The 21,239-nt window shown below is 39.2% G+C and overlaps 1 protein-coding gene across 1 annotated transcript in view; it reads left to right on the top strand.

Moving 5' to 3' along the window:
• Nucleotides 1-21,239, top strand: part of LOC126368851 (guanylate cyclase 32E-like) — a 182,808-nt gene that overhangs the window by 11,461 nt on the left and 150,108 nt on the right. The window contains exon 2 of the mRNA XM_050013027.1: nt 15,113-15,258. Within this exon, the coding sequence (XP_049868984.1) occupies nt 15,113-15,258 (146 nt within the window). The remainder of the gene's footprint in view (nt 1-15,112; nt 15,259-21,239) is intronic.

Raw genomic sequence — 21,239 nt, 5'->3', positions numbered from 1 at the left:
GGGCCGCCACACGCTGGATCGGATTTGAAAAACAGGAACTTACGATTTTTTTGCCAAAATTAAATGATTGTGTTATAACAATCGATATAAAAAAATGATGGCAATAAAGAAGATATCGCATCGCTAACAAAAACAGTGGGATGTGCATTATCACAGGTTAATTTTCTGTAAGTATTTAATATTCTGCCTTCGAAAATCACCAGATCATTTTATTATTTGGACTTCATCCATCTTTCTGCTTGCTTCTATTTCGATTTTATCGTCCATTGAATAGACTTTTCTTATGTTTTACTTATTGTAGTCAAAAACGAATAAAACAGTCTTGTATAGGAGCAACAAATAATAAAAATTGCCTTAAGTATATCTAGGCAATCAATTTTTACTTTACAAGACTAAACTGATACTTCACTAAATCAATTTAGTGTTAAGTGAGCCTTCAAATAATCTGAGTAAAGTAAAAGAATACTTGTAGACTTAACAGTAGGCTGAGATAAGACTAAATAGTTTTGTGAATACTTAACTTGGTTTTGTGTATTCTAAATTATCTAAAGTAGGATTTGTTGAAAACTATATAGAATTAAAGAAGGAAATGAATTTATGAAGTCCTAATAAGTCCTATTTGATTTGGATAAATCTCACTTTAGCTAAAGTTTAGACATATATGACTTAATCACAATTCTTGATTGCTACTTGGGTGGCGACTTTCTTAGTGGTAGCTCTTACATTCATTGTGTTGATACCTTCAAGTCCATTGTCTATCCTCTAAGTGATAGCTCTAGGCATGGAAATGATAAATAGGTATATTAGCGCTTGGCAATGGCGACCTTCCTGTTAATTAGGTTGATACCATCAAGTCCATTGTCTATCCTCTAAGTGATAGCTCTAAGTATGGAAATGAGAAATAGGTATGTTAGCGCTTGTCAGTGGCGACCTTCCTAATGGTAGCTCTTATGTGCATTGTGCCTTTAAGTCCATTGTCTATCCTCTAAGTGATAGCTCTAGGTATGGAAATGTAAAATAGGTATATTAGCGCTTAGCAATGGCAAACTTCCTAGTGATAGCTCTTATGTTCATTACATTGATACCTTCAAGTATATTGTCTATCCTCTAAGTGATAGCTCTAGGTATGGAAATGTAAAATAGGTATATTAGCGCTTAGCAATGGCAAACTTCCTAGTGATAGCTCTTATGTACATTAAGTTGGTACCATCAAGTCCACTGTCCATCCGCTAAATGATAGCTCTAGGTATTAAAATAAGGCATAGGTATATTTGCGCTTTGCAACAGTCTTAGTGGTTGATTTTTATGTTAATAGGGTTGATACATCAAGTCCATTGTCTATCCTCTATTGTGATAGCTCTAAAAGGAAACAAATAGTCTGTCTATTCTCTAGTCAGACAGTTCACTACTAGTGCTTAACTAGGTGACTCTCCAAGTGGTGTTCTCTTGTTGGTTAGGTTGGTACCAATAATCATCACCCATACGTTGGAAGCTTGAATTATAATAAGATTAGAGTAATTTGGAAGAAATTGCTTACTATAATAAGGCTATCTTTTGCCTGTACTCTCTTAACACTCTTTCTGTTTTTATTGTTAGGGTATATTATCATCATCTTATATTGTAAGTATCATTCGGAGAAGATAACATTATTAACACCACTTAACAGAGACTGTGAGAAGGGATTATGTACTGTTATAATATATATAATATCATTTTTAAGTATGGTTATCCTGTAGTAAACCAATTATAATTCTCTAAATGTTTTAAGTGTTATCTTGAATAAGTTATGTATCTTGTCTACCAATGGTGTAGATGACCTCTGTGATATCGAGTACTACTGTGTCATGGGTACTTCTTGATGAACAGGGTAAACATGAAGTGCTTCTGTCATCTAATTATCTGAACTTGTCAAATTATTTCCGAGTTAATTATTTACTTTTCTATGCCATTCTGCGGTTATATTTCACTGGTTCTCTTTGTTTTATAATAAAACTGCTCATTTCATTCGCTGATAGTAAGTTATCAACCGCAACATAAGCCAAGAACACGAATTACAAAAAGAAACAAAAAAAAATTTTTTTTTTGACAGATGAAAATAAAAACGCGGCAATCAGGGACTGAAGACAAGGCTTAGGCCTAGTTTGATCGTGATTTTCGCATATTAAATTACTAAAGTCAAGACTGTATAGTCCTCAGATCTTTGCCTGCCTTATATAAGGCGAATTTAAACAACATCAACATCGGAATAAAGTATAACTTTTAAATCACTGTTATAACACGAACTCGATACAATTTTAATATTATTATTATTTCTGTTAATAAAACTAGTTACTTTTATTAGTAATAAGTACCAACTTAAGTTACTTCTTCGAATTTTAGGATTCGATAAAACGTATAACCTCAAAAAAAGTAATTTGTTTCGACAATAAAAGGAATTAAATTGAATTGATCATAATTATATCTTCTCTTGTTTTAGTAGATGGATAATGTTAAGACTTACCAGTTTAATCCACATTTTGTTTTATCAAAAAGAACTTACGCTCGTCGTCGTCCACATTTTTTCTTTGGTACTGTTTCTAGCTTTTTTAGAGAAAAAAGCACTTGATTATGTAAGTAACAGATTTTTCGCACTATATCAATCATGTTTTTGTATTAAATATTGGTTTTCAATTAGTTTATTTACGGAGGCGAAGTGACGCGCCGGTGCACAAAAACCGTAATGACATTAGTTGACAGCTGCGTTCAGGAAGCGGGAAACTAACTTTTTTTTTTTTAGCTTTGGATATGAGCTTTGAAAATTGTGACGATGCTGGAGCATAAGACGTAGACTACACTGTTAAAAACCTCTCGAACAAGGAGCGAGTATAATTAAGAAATCATTTTTTAAGTACCTACATTATTTTTAAGTATAATCCAAGAATTTTGCACCGTCCCGCATCCAAGCTTTTTATGGGTGATTCCTGGTAGTGGGTGCCTGGAAGAAATTGCTGCACAGCAACAAGGCCCATTTGTAAAGTCGCTAAATCTTTTCTAAGTGTTTGTATGTTTTGTTTGTATGCAGAAAAGGATATTTGATTTGATGAATTTTATATTATTGTCATGATTTTTGATATTGAATTACTTAAGGAATTATCCATTTTGATTCTAAACGAGGTAATTGTATTTTTCGTTGGCTTTGTATGTATGTAGGGCATTGTTGCCACACACAAATCTATTTCAGAATTCCGCATGTCAATTTCAATATCCATCAACATAAAGAATAACGAGGCAGGAGCTAGATTGGTTGAAACAACGAAAAGAATCATGGGGAAAAATCCCCAATCGTTCTTGTTTCTACAAAACTCAAAGTTGCAAAAAATCACCCCCTATGTGGCAACCATGATGTAGGGGTCTAATTTCACTTATAAGGAGAAGTAACTAATTGTACAACATCATTATTATGTACTGTATTCACACAAATAAATGTTTACTTACTTACTTACTCACTACTGGGGGGGTTAAAATGGCCACATCGAAGCAATTCATTTAAAAAAAGGAATATTGCAATTTGACATTTGCGCATATAAAAGTAAGTGCGTGTTCAAAATAATGCAAGTCAAATATCTCGGCGTAGTCTTCGATAGACGTCTTACTTTCAAGGCCCATATCAAACGTGTGCGCGATCGCGCCGCGTTTGTAATGGGCCGTCTTCATTGCCTCCTTAACAAGCGTAGTAAATTGTCCCTTAGGAATAAGGTGAAAATCTACACGACTTGCATCCGTCCAATCATGACCTATGCAGGGGTAGTTTTCGCTCACGCGAGTCCCTCACAAATCCACCGTCTACAGGTAATTCAAAATCGTTTCATGCGGAAAGCTACGGGAGCTCCGTGGTTCCTTTGCAATGAAAATCTGCACATTGACCTAGGTCTGCCAACCATTGCCCAATGGCTCAAATTAGCTTCCAAACGCTTTTTCGATTTTGCTCCGCGCCACCCAAATCCCCTGGTAGTTGCGGCTTCCGAATACATCCCGCTTAGGGACGGTACTGACAAGTATCGGCGTCCGAAGGACGTAATATACGATCCCGACGACCCGATTACTCTAGCCATAGAGGCAGCCAATCAGCTCGCGACACCAAACACTTCAGAACCCCGATACCGACCCCGCCAGCGTGGTCGACGATTTCCCTCATTCAGCGCTTATCGCTATCGACCCACTAGGGTCGATTAATCCTTTCAATATTCTTCCTCTCAGACGACGCCCTGAGCCGAGGTTCGCGCCCAACTGGGCACCCTCAGGCCTGTTGTCTTAAACGTTGTACCGGGTGAGAGCCTTCAGCGCTCCCCATTTGTCCGGCCAAGTAGTTAATGCCATCTGCGGCAAATCTACAACAAGTCACGTCAAAAAAGAAAATAATTAAATAGCAATATTGCTTTTTTAGATGAATTGCTTCGATGTGGCCATTTTAACCGCCCTGTTGTTTACTTCATCAGTCAGTCCGCACTATCCCACTGCTGGGCATAGGCCTCCTCCATTTTCCACCACCCTTTCCTGTCCTGCGCTAACGTCATCCACAGCTTTCCCGCTGTTGCATCTATGTCATCCGACCACCGGGCCGGTCTACCCACTGACCTTTCCCTTCTTGTGGCCATCGTTCTGTGATAGTTTTTGCCTGTCAACCATCCTCGCGACTAGCCAAGCGTCTGGCCCATTTCCACTTTAGACTTTATTCGCCTACTTACCCACGTCACACTTTCATCTTTCGACGGATATCTATTTGTTTATTTATGTATTATATAAAGTATTGAATACACACAAGTACTGAATACCTGTATGATAAAAATTTTTTTTTTTCAAAAAAAAAAAAAAATAGTCATAACAGGTACATGCCTATTGCGACATATGTAAACAATATACTTACTTCTACAATAAACTTAGAAATCTGTATACTTACCACATATATAACAGAAAAACAATCTCTTTTTTTATAAATTTAAACAGTGTGTAAATCATTAAGATAACTAAAAAAAGGTGTTATACAATACAATACAAATATACTTTGTTGCACACAACATACAAAACAAGTATAACCTTATATCAAGGTAATTTATTTTTAACACGTTCGCTGTGTACGAACCACATATGCGGCATCACAATTGAAACTCATTCGTGCATGACCCATATGTGGGGACATTTTTTCTTGTCATAGTGTGTCTATGTCTTCTTCTTCTTCTTCTTCCTAGCGTGAATCCCGCCGTCTTGCGCCGGGGTCCGCTTTCCTACTGTTCTTCCTCCACTTTGCCCTATCCTGGACATCGTCTTCGGATAACCCGCAACTCTCCATGTCTTTCTCCACGACACTCAACCATCTCAGCTTAGGTCTTCCTCTACGTCGCTGACCAGTAATATTGAAGTCGAGTGCCACGTTGCCAATGTACTCAGGCGGTCTTCTTTTAACATGCCCATACCAACGCAGCCGGTTTTCCTGCAGTTTGTCAGCCACGTCACGTACACCGAGGCTACCGCGCACATACTCGTTGCGAATCTTGTCGAGCCTCGTCACGCCGCACATCCAACGTAACATCTTCATCTCTGCAACTTGGATGGACTGGACATGTTTTTTCGTTACGGCCCACGTCTCGCTTCCATAGGTTAAGACAGGTCTTATTACTGACTTATAGATAAGCCCCTTCAGCTTTACAGGCATTCGGCTATCACAGGTAACGCCAGTAACTTCACGCCACCTGAGCCAGGCTGCTGATATACGGTGCTGTATGTTGCTCTCCAAATTTCCGGAACTGCAGATTATTGTCCCCAGATATTTGTACTCCTCGCACTGTTGAACAACTTGTCCATCTATCACTATAGGGTCAGCGCTAGGGTTCTTGACGTTGCATTCCATATATTGGGTTTTAGCTACACTAAGTACTAGCCCACCTGCCTGCAACTGACTTTTCCACGCTGCGAGGGCATTCGCCAGTTCTTGTCGGCTTGATGTGCAAATCGCTACGTCATCTGCATATATGTAGGTCCATGTGGCTACTTTCTGAGCATCTTCAGTGAGGGTATCGAGTACGAGACTAAACAAATACGGACTGAGTACTGAACCTTGATGAACACCCTCAGTCACGGGGATGGATAGTGTGACTCCTACTGTAGTTCGTACAAAAGAGCGGACATCCTTGTACATGTCGGCTACGATGGTGACGTATGCCTCGGGAACATTTTTCCTTCTGAGACTCCAGTATATTGTATTTCGGGGCACACGGTCAAAAGCCTTTTCCATGTCTAGGAATGCAATGTAGTGGGGTTCATCTTTTGCTCTGTGCTCTTCAGTAACCACGGTCATTGCAAAGATTGGATCAATAGTTGAGAGCCCTGGGACGAAACCATACTGATTCTGAGAGAGACAGCATTCCTGACGGAGACGGTTATCTATGATTCTCTCATATAACTTCATGGTATGGCTCATTAATTTTATACCTCGGTAATTATTACATTCATAGCGACTTCCTTTGCCTTTATAAAGTGGGATGATTGTACTCATCCTCCAAGCATCCGGCATGCATTTAGTCTCCAGGAGCATGGTGTTGAACAGATTCTCCAGTATTACGACTCCGGTATCACCCAAGCACTTCCATGCCTCAATTGGAATGCCATCCGGACCCAACGCTTTCTTATTTGACATTTTATTTAGCGCGATCTTAATTTCTTGAGGTGTTATAGGGTAAATCAAACCCAGATTTACATCCTCCTGAGGCAAATTTATACTTGCAGTGTTAATATTTAATAGGTTGTCGTAATATTTGTACCACGTTTTCAAGATGTCGTCGTCTCTAAAAAGTAGATTGCCATCCGGTCCTTGAAGTACTTTTGTTTTGACGATATCTTTAGTAGCCTGATCCCGTGACTTCGCCAGCTTGTAAATGATTTTGTGACCATCCCTACTCTCTAAGGAGTGGTACAGATCTTTGTTCGCTTTCGATCTCTCGACAGCAACTACTCTTCTGGCAATCTTCTTTTTCTCCTTATATATATCCCGATCCTCTGTGGTTTTAGTAGACTGCCATGTTTTAAAGGCTTGTTTCTTATCCCTGAGTGTTTTCTGCACTGGTTCTGTCCACCACCAAGTATCTTTAGATATTCGTCTTCCTCCCTTAGTTCGCCCGAGTACTTTGTGTGCTGCCTTTAAGATCTGAGCCTGTATGTGCTGCCACGCTATATTTACATCTTTTCCAATGTCGTCAGGGATACAGAGGTGTTCTAATTCCTTCCGGAACCCTTCAATATTCTCACCCTTTAGAATCCACCATCTGGTGAGTTCTGGTTCCTTTTCTTTCTTAGGTTTTATTTTCCTTCTGAATTCCAAATCCATTACGACAAGTCGATGTTGTGGCGTCACACATTCTCCGGGTATGACCTTGCAATTTTTAACTCTTCCAATCAATGTTCTATTTAAAAGCAAGTAGTCGATTTGCGAACAATTTGTGCCACTTTTATATGTTATGAGATGCTCTGGCTTCTTTATGCAAAATGTATTAACTATTGCAAGGTCGTGAGACATGGCATGTTGCATAATAGTTTTGCCATCTTCATTCGTTGAACCAAAACCGTGACCTCCATGTACTCTCTCGAACGGCTTAAATTCCTGGCCCACATGGCCATTTAAGTCGCCACCAAGAACCGTGGTTTCATTGCTTGGTATCTCCCGTAAAATGTCATCCAGAAGAATCCAAAACTCCTCTTTTTTCCGTTTTAAGACATCCTGTTTGGGGTGCGTATGCAGCTATCACATTTACCACTTCTCCTTCTATGACAACCTTAACGCTCATGGCTCTGTCACTAAACCGTTTTACTTCGACGACATTATCCAGGTGTTCCTGACTGATTGCAACAGCTACTCCATTTCTACCTATTGTGTTTCATTATTATAGTGTGTCTATGTACTTACATAAATTCCAATGTGTTTATCGAAAAATAACATTGCACGTGGGGGGTTGGTATTTAGTTTTCAGTTACACAAAGAACGTGTTAATTAATAAAAAAGCTAAGTTCTTAATATACAAATTATAATAACAATCACATCTTACTTATTACTCGTAGTAACTATTAAGTAATATGTGATACATATTACGTCTTTTTTCTGCAACATTTCACCACCAAAACTTTGGTCAGCAAAGGAACAGTTTCATGGTACATTAATCGTTGATAATGGGTTATATGATACACCGGACTGTATCAACCATTCATGTTAGGAAGCCGTGTGGAAAACTGTAATCCTATGATTATACAGGGTGTTAATGTCACCGTACCGAATACTGAGGGGGTGACAGCTCATGATTCCGAGTTAATATCAAATGGAACCTTCCGTCGCAATATTAATGTTTTTTTTTTGCGTTTTTTCAAACCATTTCAATTCCACTTGATATTAACTCAGAATCGTGAGCCGAATCATCCCTCTATGTATTTGTTAAGTACTATGTCACTTACACCATGTACTAGTACGATCACGAGCTTTAATATGTATACACTTTCGTACCATAACACATTAACTTTTTTGACAAATTGAACTGTAAGTCTCACTAAGTCAAATATGTTAGTGCGACAGAGTCCTAAAGTGGGTACATTATATTGCTCATGACTGTACGTACGTAGGTAGCCATACCTATGGGTATGTATGGGTGTTAAAACTTTGAGGATGATTTAGACTATGATTCTGAATTGATATCAAGTAGAATTTCATGTGGTAAAATTAAAAAAAAATATGTTTTTTAAATGATTTTGAAAATTCCACTTGATATTAACTCAGAATCATGGTCTGGAACATGCCTCAAAGTTTTCGATACGATGTCACTAGCACCTTTCCTAAACCAATGATTTTCGAGTTTGTTTTCGAATTCATGATTGGGCCGTAAATGGTTATCACGTGCTCGGCGGTGAAGGGAAACATCGAAGGGAAAATCCAATAAGTCACGTAAAAAAATAAGGTTGCAAGATCACTCTATATATCTGTCACAGGCTTATTATCCCACTAGCTTTTCCTCCAGCATAAAATAAATAATATTACTTCGTACAGCATTGCGGAAAGTTTCGAGAGGCGTGGGTACTTAGTCTCTTCTTCTATCGTGTAGGTTGTGAGGTGGATTACCAACCTCATCAACCCTGGTGTCTGGGTTACTATTGAGCCGCCAAAAGCCCCTGACATGACTCAAGTAACGACTACTAACTTACATCAGTAATAGTAACCAGGACCAACGGCTTAGCGCGCCTTCCGAAGCACGGATTATCTTATTCCGGACAATCAGGTGATCAGCCAGTAATGTTTTAACCAAACTATGGACCACAAAGTAGTTTTTGTGATATGTCTCCACCAGGAATCGGTCACTTTCCATGAATGCCACTTTCTTTGTGGGTCATTTTCTCACTTTCTGAGGACGTTACTTTCTAGACAGACCATGTGTAACTACAGCCCATTAAAATTATTCAAATACGTAAAAATCGTTGAGGAGCTCGGTGGCGCAGCGGTAAACGCGCTCGGTCTGCGATTGTTGAAGTTAAGTAACTTTTGCAAAGGCCGGTCATAGGATGGGTGACCACAAAAAAAATCATCTCGAGCTCCTTCGTGCTTCGGAAGGCACGTTAAGCCGGTGGTCCCGGCTGCATTAGCAGTCGTTAATAACCATCAATCCGCACTGGGCCCGCGTGATGGTTTAAGGACCGATCTCCCTATGTCTTATGCCCGTGCCCCAGCAGTGGGGACGTTAATGGGCTAATGATGATGACGTAAAAATCGAAACTTTAATGATAGAGAATATAATTAAAAGCAGAGCTTAACTTAACAAATGTACCAAACCCTCAAAGGCGATGGAGTCAACACGTTATACATTAATCATATTTCTCCAGCATTCATCGTAAGGTCGGAAATCTCCGGTCTTAGCCTTCATGTTTCGCATTATTCTGCGCACATTGCGACTTATTTATGACTTACTTTCTACGTCTCTATGTTAGTAAAGTATACAAGCATATAAGCATACGACGGAAAATCCACTTGATATCAACTCTGAATCATGGCCTGAATAATGCCTCAAAGTTTTCGTTACGATGTCACTAAAACCCTGTATATCGTGATATACATGGCGTGACGGGCGTGCCCGTCACTGTATCGGGGTAGGCAGAAAAGAAGAAGAGGTTATCTGCTGATCCATCTTCCAGGTATGATTTTTGCGGCCACAATAGAGATGCAAAGTACCGATTAAGCATTTATATTTTAGAGAGATTAAGTTACGACGGAACTGGCATGAGGAATTACAAAAGTTTATGAAACAATAAAGATAAAAAAATATATATTAAATAATATATTTTTTATTGAGATTTCGTAATCGTCTATGGGAATTCGACATTGATGGCAGTGAGCATTTGACAATACCATACAGTAATACATTTTATTCCGGCCGAGTAGCGAATGTTAACAGAAATGATAATCTTCTTTTTTTGAAGTCGATTAAAAATGCAAAAGAAGGAGTAGCTATAATATAAGTTGACCTTCTGTCGATATGGTTCTATTCTCCCCAGTCATCTCCAGCTAGTGCTCTCCTAGCATCATGCCGTTTTTCACAGGGTCCGCTTACCTAACCTAAAGATTTAACTGGTCTGGTTTTTTACAAAAGCGACTGCCTGTCTGACCTTCCAACCCGCGAAGGGAAAAGCAGCCCAATTCAGATTAGGTCACATACCTCCGGAAATGCATTTTTAGGGCATGAGTGTTTCCTCTCGATGGTTTCCTTCACCGCTGAGCACATAACCAACACAAAATCGGAAATCATTGTTTTAGGCCTGTGTAGGATTCGAACCTACGACCTCAAAGTGAGAGGCGAGCGTTCTACCAACTGGGCTACCACGGCTCTATTCTCCCTAGGGATTACATATTACGTATTTTACGTACTTTGGAGGAGCTCGGTGGCGCAGCGGTAAACGCGCTCGGTCTGCGATTGTTGAAGTTAAGCAACTTTCGCAAAGGCCGGTTATAGGATGGGTGACCACAAAAAAAAGTTTTCATCTCGAGCTCCTCCGTGCTTCGGAAGGCACGTTAAGCCGTTGGTCCCGGCTGCATTAGCAGTCGTTAATAACCACCAATCCGCACTGGGGCCGCGTGATGGTTTAAGGCCCGATCTCCCTATCCATCCCTAGGGAAGGCCCGTGCCCCAGCAGTGGGGTAATGGTCTGGTGACGACGTACTTATCTTCTTTTGTATTATCTTTCCCGTATTTTTTTAGACGCGGAAAATGATACTATCTGTTTGACGTCAGGGAGTGCGAAATCCCATTTGTGATTGATGCAAAATGTAAGATGATAATATATCCTTGCCTTATAGTAACAATATTTATATTTTTTCTTTTTTTTTTTGACGATACTTATTGTAGATTTGCCGCAAATGGCATTAACTACTTTGCCGGACAAATGAGAAGCGCTGAGGGCTCTCACCCCGTACAAAATTTAAGACAACATGCCTGAGGGTGTCCACGTCAAAAGCATGTAAGCGCCTTTTTGGTATCAGATTCTTATATTTCTTCATCAAAACTTTTTTTTTAATTAATTTCAATCTCCATAAAAATTGAGACCGCAATTTTTGAAAGACTCATTTGTTGCCAATTTGTTGGAAGAACGCTTGATTCACACTGTGACATCGTAGGTTCGAATCGCAGATTTGTATCATAAGTGATTATCACGTGCTCAACGGTGTCGGAAAACATCGTGCGGAAACCCACATTCCCGGGAAATGCGTTTCGGAGGTACGTAACTTAATTTGTATCGGGCTGGTTTTCCCTTTGCGTTTGAAATTTAAGTAGGGAGTCGCTTCTATAAAAAACCGGATCTGTCAAATCTTCAGATTAGGTAAGCAGACCCTGTGAAAAAACCGGGGTAACGTTTGGGAGATGATGATGCTAATTTGTCTATTTCGAGATTTTGTTAACAAAAATCACTCCCGCATTTGATTTTTCAAAAAGGCGCTTATGGTTTTCACTTTAAGGCAGCGGTATTGCGTAAAGTTAAGACGGGAATTTTACAAGATTGTTTTAAGTTTACGCGGTTATTATCATAATTAAAGCACATAATAATGGGTTCTTACCGCGTTTAAATGGGGATATGAGACTCCCTACTCATAAGTCTCATAGGAGTCTCATATCCCCATTTAAACGCGGTAAGAACCCATTATTATGTGCTTTAATTATGTTACAAGATTGAAACTATACATAAGTACATACTGTAAAATAAAACAGAATCGATCTGTCTAATCTTGACTGCTAGATACATCAATGCTAAGCCAAAACACTGGCTTCTGGGGGGTTAAAAAGGCCACATAGAAGCAATTCATCTAAAAAAGTTTCTTGAGCGAGAAAATAGGCGAATAAATAGATTTATAAATTCATGGAACCCTAACTACACACACCCACGTTAGTATTTTATCTATCTAAATAATGTTTACCTTTGCTATAAAATATTGAAAATATAAACGTGAAAACGATGCCCGAAAAGGGCGCGAAGTCATTTTTTTATACTTGATTTTAATACTTTTGAGGGACGGGCGGACTTATCGCTATTTGCTTCGTACCATAGACAAAACAGCTAATCTCTCATAAATTAAATCATTTGGCGTAATTAATGACACTTGAGGATTTGATATTTATAGCCTGTCGCAAGCTTATGAATGATGGCGAGGCAAAATTGATTTAGCTTTTTGAATCTTAGAATACCTGCTTAAGTGATTTTGTGAAAAAGAATAATATAATAGAATAGAATAGAAATAGTTTATTATGAAAGGACGCCACACACACAAAAAAAAGACAACAACATCATATGAAATTTCCACTAAAACAATAACAAAAAAACAAGACCCATAATATCCATTAATCGAAATGATCATAAGGTGGTGGTGGACGTCCTGAGATAAAAGGGCCTCACTCAGCACAAGTCGCAGCATGAACCACGACGCTGACATTATGTGGACCCTATTGGGTGACGCACGAACATAATTAAGTACTTAATTCTAAATGAAATATATTTTTTTGCATTAATTATTTATTAATAGCCGCTGGATGCGGGCTGCGCAGGACCGATCGTCGTGGAGATCCTTGGGGGACGCCTATGCCCAGCAGTGGGCGTCGTACGGCTGATATTGATGATGATGATGAGATGCCTCAAACTTCTGTTTCAGACGATACATGACACCATTGTCTTGAAGTGGTGTAACTTATTTCATGGCTGTGCAAGCCAATTCTGGAGCGGCAAATTCTAGCTCACAATCTGCAGAAGCCTCCGACAATTAGAACGTTGTCTGTTTGATATTGTTTCCTTCTCCTACTCGTCAGATTCTGGAACCAGATGTTGTCGTAAGCGTGACGCCCATAAAACACACACTTTGGCGCCATTAAATTACTCGCATTGCTGCGGCGCTCCATCCGCTATGTCCACCAAATACCAAGCATTATCCCGTTTTTCACAGGCTCCGCTTACCTAACCTGAAGATTGACATGTCCGGCTTTTTACAGGAGCAACTGCCTGTCTGTCCTTCCAACCCGTGAAGGGAAAAACAGCCCGATACAGGTTAAGTCACATACCTCCAAAAATGCATTTCTCGGGAATGCGGGTTTCCTCACGATATTTTCCTTCACCGTTGGCCACGTGATAATCATTTATAATCCTAACAAGAATTCGAGAGCCAATTCGACAATTACCTGTGCTGGATGTGTATGTCCAACATGATAGAAAGGATACAAACCTGTTTTTTACCGGGTTTATTTTAAATCTGAATATGTTATATGTCATGTATACCACAGCTGCAAAAGTTCCTTTATTTAAACACAGTAAAGTCGCATTCTCTCTAAGTTTAATAATGTCCTGCCAAATCTATTTATCGCTCTTTCAGCAAACCCCTTCTCACGTTTCTTTTGCCCTTGACCGCAAAAAAGTAATAAAATTAGACCAAACTAAGTTATAGGTATGCCATTTACTTTTTTTGCTGTGGCCGAATTGCCCTCCGAATCTTCTCACTTTATTGGATCGTGTTATTGGTAGCTGGTTATCGAATTAGACTGATATAAAGTTCTCTCCATATCGAGGCGGTAACTAATGCGAGTGTTGGGGGCCGGGAGCTGTAGGTTGTATGATTAGTTTGTATGATTTAAAAATATAATTCTCCCGCTCTTATAAAAGGCTTTTGCACACCAAAACCAGGAACAGGGTCAGAAGGAGCGCGGACCAGTTTCAACGCGATCTTGCATAACAACCGCATTACAATTTAATTCACGTGCGATTTACTTCAATATTATTATTGGCTAGACGAAAGCATAGTCGGGGGACAAAGATCATAGTATGGCCTAGAGAAGGGAAAAGGTCAGGGTAAGGGTAGACCAGCGGCCCGGTTGTCGGGTGAAATGCAATGGCGGGAAAGTTGTGGATGAGGATAGCGCAGGACCAGAAAGGGTGTAGCAACATGAAAGAGCCTATACCCTGTGGGATGATGCGGAAGAATCATCATCATTACCAATGAATGATGATGATTCTTCCACAACGTTGTATTTCTGTAATATTTGAAACACAAAGTAATATGCACGAAAGCAATCTACACGAGCTCATTCCACCATCCCCCTTTTATCTTCGGACTTCCAGACGTACGGCCGGGTTCCATCCCTATTCGGTGGATATCCCATCTATTCGCACAAAGTGCTTCGCATCGTCCTTCATTATGCGCACGGCTAAGGAGTGGAATTCTCTGCCGTCATCTGTATTTCCGAATGCATATAACCCGGGTGAACTTTCAAGGCCAGAGTGAACAGGCACCTTCTGGGCAAGCTCGCTCCATCTTAGGTCTTGTCAATGCCTTTGGGCAAGTCTGGGGCCAAGAGCAAACCCAGTACTTAAAGGTAAAAAAAAAGTTGGTCAGTTCGGACCCCCCTTTAGTACCATTACTATGCCGCATTAACTTTTTTGACAAATTGAATTTTATGCACTAAATGTCGTATATAATAATAATATGCTAAAGCGCCAGGACTCTAAAGTGGGTACATAACATTGGTCATAAGTGTGCGCTAATGTGTTTATCTTTTTTTTTACGATATTGTTTTGTTTGTAGACTGTGCTTGGGGCGTTGCCGCTAGCGGTGGCGGCTGTGAACAAGGCGCCCAGTCTGCTGCCGGGCCTGCGCCTGCGCTTCGTGGCGGCCGACATCGGGCGCGCACGCCCGCATCTACCCATGGACAAAGATAGTCTGTCTTTAAGGTACTTACGGAAAATTCAAGCTTTTTTGACTTGACTTATTATAGGTTTGCTTCTGACGGCATTAACTACATTAAGACAATAGGCCTGAGGGTAACCAGTTGGGCGCAAACCTTGCCTCAGAGAGGGTTATTTTGAAAGAATCAGTCGATATGGTCGGTTATCGACTTCACTATGGTACTCGGCCATAGAGGCAGCCAATCAGCTCGCGACACTAAACACTTCAGGACCCCGATACTGACCCCGCCGGCGTGGTCGACGATTTCCCTCATTCAGCGCTTATCGCTATCGACCCACTAGGGACGATTAATTATCTCAAATATTTTTCCTCTCAGACGACGCTCTGAGCCGAGGTTCGCGCCCAACTGGGCGCCCTCAGGCCTGTTGTCTTAAACGTTGTACTGGGTGAGAGCCTTCAGCGCTCCCCATTTGTCCGGCCAAGTAGTTAATGCCATCTGCGGCAAATCAACAATAGGTCACGTCAAAAAAAAAAGAACTATGGTACTCGTATGATGTGTGATGTGATGGGATTATTTTTAAAGACGGTGATAAAGATATTCGGCTGATTAGTATATTTCTAAAAAAAAGTAAAAGCAATTCTTGATAAAAACAGGACGAGAAAATAGTGCTAAATGCAACTACGTGACGTCATAAAGCGGCCATTTTGACTTTGCTGTGTGGGTTAATGATAGATAGCTAAATCACTGAATAGTACATTAATTTATGCAAAATATTTATTTATTTTTATATTACTATAGGAATATCCGGTTCTTACGACCCGATTACTCTAGCCATAGAGGCGGCCAATCAGCTCGCGACACCAAACACTTCAAGACCCCGATACCCACCCCGCCGGCGTGGTCGACGATTTCCCTCAATCAGCGCTTATCGCTATCGACCTACTAAGGTCGATTAATTTTTTCAAATATTTTCCTCTCAGACGACGCCCTAAGCCGAGGTTCACGCCTAACTTAGCACACTCAGGCCTGTTGTCTTAAACGTTGTGCCGGGTGAGAGCTTTCAGCGCTCCCCATTTGTCCGGCCGAGTAGTTAATGCCATCTGCGGTAAATCTACAATAAGTCACGTCAAAAAATAAATAATATTGCTGTTTTGAGGGATAGTACCTACCTAATTTTAATGGGACAAAAAAGCTTTTCGTTTTTGTAACTAGCAACCATTATTGCTTGCAAACCCTGTAAATGCACCACAGTGATTACAAAGGAATAGAAGTAAGAGGTTGGAAGGTCCAAGTACACTCGTCCGCAAACTTAACGAATTGTAGCGTTGACAGCGACTTTCCGAACGGCGACCCGCGCAACGGCGACTCTCTTTACGGCGAGTGGCCTTATTTTCCCTCTACGTCGAGCGAGTTTTGACGTTATTGTACAGTTATGGTAAAAACTGTTTTGCTGTTTTCTTATACTTTTCAGTTCGTTGTTTTTATATAAGTAGTAGTGTTAGACCTATTCTTTTTATTTATGATTTGGTTTAAATAGACAAATACTTACAATTAATTATTATCAAATCTTATTATTTTCCTAATTACTTACCTTTTAAGAAACAAAATAATTATAGGTATGTGGAGAAAATGGCTGCAACTAATGAAACTCCATTTTGATATAATAATATATTTTTATAAACATTGTTTTAAAAAGACCAATACCTTCTTTATATTGTGAAATAATACAATAGTTCTACGGTAGAACTGATCAGTTAGAACTACTGGGAATAAAGGACATAACATAGCATCACGTCTGTATCCTCGAAGGGGTAGAATATTGAAAAAAAATAATTAAGTACATTTATCATGTAAATACAGGCTGGCGCAAACATAGGCCTCGTTAAGTTAAATTCTGCTTTAAAAATCTTGTAATGGATATTTTGAAGGATGAAACTTCCTGCGTAGCCTCTGTGTGGGGATGAACCCACCCTACCTCTAGGACGCCGTCGGCAGGGCATTGAGAAAGGGTTGGTCCCAGGGCATGGGTGTTAGTTGCCGAACTCAAGAGAATAAAAGGGATCTTAATAGAGTGCAAAAAAATAGAGAGTAGGATTGGGCGCCTTGAACAGGATACTCTCCTATTGCAAGCAAAGCAAAGGTGATGGAATTAAAAATTTCACTTTTAAAAAATGTATATTAACATTACTTCTTCTTATACAGCAAAGAGTTTAGCACGTCTAGGTTATTTCATGATAACACAAATTTAGGAATAATCCTGTTATTACAATCAAGAAAAGCTTAGTCAAACCACTTAAACGCTAAAGTTTCACCCAAAAAGTGATATATTAAGTGCCTGGACGGCAGGTCTTAGGCAAAATCACGAAGCAAACCGCTGGATAGCAGGTCCTAGACGAAAAGCATGATGTAGATGTAGAAGACAATTACTCCGAGTGTAAGCACAACATTATCTTAATGGGGAAATCCCCAGGTAGCCCTTGAAGATAGATATCCAAGTTAGACTTTGAACCCTGCAACAAAACGACATATTACAGGTCTGTCTACCCCGTTAAGACGCGGAAACATAGGTAAACCACATTACGTGTGACGGTATAACAGCATAATCGATAGTCAATGTACTAAGCTATTGTTTTTAGGTGGTTTTACAGTTATTATTCTGAGGGTTTTACACTGAAAGAAAGATAGTGAGGTTAAGCCATTGTCATGGACATGTGGAACTTATTTTTAGCCAAAGTTCAGAGATAATAACCACAAAAAAACTCACCAGAAGATCTTAACATCATTTCAATATCATTGACGTGGCCTATACACCACTTTAAAAAATAAGGCATGCAAAGGGAACTTAACCCATACAGCCTAGTCTTTAGTCATCTTAATCTTTTTTAAGTTGCCATCGTCATTCGATAATGTTAATTTGACACAAATTTTTCCAAGCGCGGAGGCACACACTCGCATGCGATTCAGCCTTGTCGGAAATCTAAAAACAGGTGTTACAAGAATACCAAACATAACTATTATGTTTAAATAGGTACCGTGATTATAATCATTAAACCCGTTGCCTGAATAATATAAAATGAATTTTGATTTAGATAAGTAATACCTAATAAGTACCTAAAATATTTGTCCCTGGCTCCAAACGCGTGGTGAGTGTTTCTTCTATAGGTAGTACTATTTATTAGTTATTGCTGTGCTGTAACGTAACACACAATCAAACTCACTTTCGAATTTATTCTGTTATATTTATTAGTTAGGATCAAATAAAATTGAACAATTTTAATAAATTATCATAGCATGTAATCTTCTTTCAATCTAATTTACGGTTTTTGGTATGTATGTTTTGACTGTTTAGTATATTATAAGTAATAAAATTACAAATAATAAATAATGTTCCTGTCATGTCCAAGTCATGTCAAGCATTTGTCATGTCTATTGTTATTTTTATAGAATAAATTTCAATTTCATTGTAAAAATTCAATAAAAGTGTCAAAAAATTGTGAAACAAGGATGAAACAAAGTACTCCTATTGTGTGGTTATCAGTGTTTGGAATTATTCGTTGATAAATTTTGCCAAATAATCAAGAAAAAGAATGGTCGATACTGGACTGGTCGAGTTACCTATATGCTAAGGTTGGACGAAATTAATTGAACGTTACTCTCTGATGCGAAAGTTACCTATACATAAAACAGTTTTTCAAAAATTTTCGAAAGTTGGAAGACAACGAATACCGTTTACCAATTTCAGAATTGATCAGAAGGAAAGGTTTGTCAACAAGGTAATTCGGCTATACTTACCTTTGCTATGAAAATATATGTAAATACCTAGGTATCCACTTTCATTTATTTTTACATAAAAATACTCGAATAATCGAATCATTGCTGCTTATCATCGTTATGTATCATAAAGAGTGTCACTCTTCCCTGGTAACACAAGTTGCTATTGATCTGTTAAAAGCCACCAAGATTGCTCATGATTCAACTTAGTGCGAACTTACTTGTATGCTGAGGTGGTGAGGTGAAAAGTCTTAGTCCGGGATAAGAATTTAGGCAATGCCTGAGAGTAACCACGTGGGCGTCGGATGATGTTGAAGCGATAGCGGGCCGGAGTGGACCTATAGCAGCAAGCGCCTAACAAGTACGGTAAACCTACAGCTGTTTGAAGAGTTCATCAGGTGGGGTTCATCTATTTTTACGTTTATAAGTAATTGACGAGGTGATGCTCTCCCAGCGAACCCGCTGCAGAGTTCATAGGTTCTTCGAGTACTAGAGAGATAATGAGAATACGCCACACAGTGTACGAGAAGAACACGAAAGGACGTCGAAGCTTATGTGTGTGCGCCTGTTCTATAGGCATAAACATTGTACAAAGAATTATTAAAAACATAAACGTTATACTTATGTATAAATAAGAGTCTATGGTGACAACGTGTTTTATTAGTTTAAACCTCTCCACATCGGTTCTTAAAAGTTATCACATCATCATCCATCATTGCTGCTACTAAAACTATCATTTATATATTAATTGATAAACTTAATTATATCCTATACCTAACAGTATAAAGTTCTACCTACGCAATAAGGCCGCTTTTGTAACAACTATTACTCTGAAATTGTTTAAATAATGTGTTTCTTCAGTATCCAATAAGGACTTTGTATTGTATTGATGACAGACTTAAATGAGGTTGGGCCGGACATGTTTGTCGCATGCACGCTGAGCGGTACGCACGGATCGTCACGCGTTGTGTCTTATGATAGCGCGACGACATGGACGCTTACCGGAGGGACTGGCCGGAGTGCGCTCAGGATTGCAATGATGGGAAGAGGAAGAGGAGGCCTTTGCGCAGCAGTCGGATCTTGTAGGCTAGATTAGATTAGATTGTATTGATAATTGAAAGTAGGCGCCAGTAACCAGCCATCCGAAAAAAATATCGAGATAAGATGTAAGTATATACCTAGTAGCTTTGTATCACATATTTAATCCCATAAGATTACTGCATTTATAAAACAGGCTGGAAGGTTTCCAAAAATATTATGAAACAAAAATGAACCAAAAATGCAATTATTTCAGTGGAAAAAAATGTAGCGTGATTAAAATTGTGTTTTGAACTGTACATGTAAATGACAGATGTGATGTCAAGCAGTCGCCGTTATGGGAGTCGCTGTCCACGCTACAATTCAACTTAACGACGCACAGAGCTCCGCGATAGTATATTAAAAGGTCGTCTTGTGCATTATGACCTGCAGGGCAAAAAATCGAATATCGACTATCATGCAAGGAGAGCGCTATAAAATGTATTCGGCTATTTATCAAAAAAAAAAATACTTTGGTATGCAGTATCTTACTAAAAGTAATGTTAGAATTGCATAACATAGGTATACACTGCCGGTAAATTGGCTATGGAATTTGAGAAGCAGTACAGTAGAACTATCAAAGTTATCTGTTCGCAGGAGTAGTAGTAAATAAAAGAGAGTGGGGTTGAACCGGCGACAGCTGACGTTCTCATATAAAATGCGCGTCAGGGCATTTCCATTCCTGTTTCTTCTATTTCGTTGTGGTTACTTATGACAAATTTCGACCAGGTTCGATCATATTTCTCCCCGGACCACATAGACTAACATTTTAATAATTCGTTATTTTTATTTATTTATTTTAAATGTGGGGTCTATGCAGCTTAAAACACTATATGGGACTGAAAAAAAATCTAAAATTTTTATAAATTTTGTGACAGGAAATTCCACTTGATATCAGCTCAGAATCATGGTCTGAATTATCCCTCTCAGTATTCGTTACGATGTCACTAACACTCTGTATACGAGAATTATGCAATTTCAATAATATTATATACGGTCACGAGCATTAATATGTATACACTTTGGTACCATGTCACATTAACTTTTTTGACAAATTGAACTGTAAGTCTCACTAAATGTCAAATATGTTAGTGCGACAGTGTCCTAAAGTGGATACATTATTTTGCCCATGACTGTACATACAAATTGATAACCTCCTTCTTTTTTGAGGTCGGT

Source organism: Pectinophora gossypiella, chromosome 8, assembly GCF_024362695.1.
Source record: "Pectinophora gossypiella chromosome 8, ilPecGoss1.1, whole genome shotgun sequence".
In the NCBI taxonomy this organism is placed as follows: domain Eukaryota; kingdom Metazoa; phylum Arthropoda; class Insecta; order Lepidoptera; family Gelechiidae; genus Pectinophora; species Pectinophora gossypiella.
The sequence above is the reverse complement of the archived record's forward strand: the minus strand, read 5'-3'. Positions and strand labels throughout refer to the sequence as shown.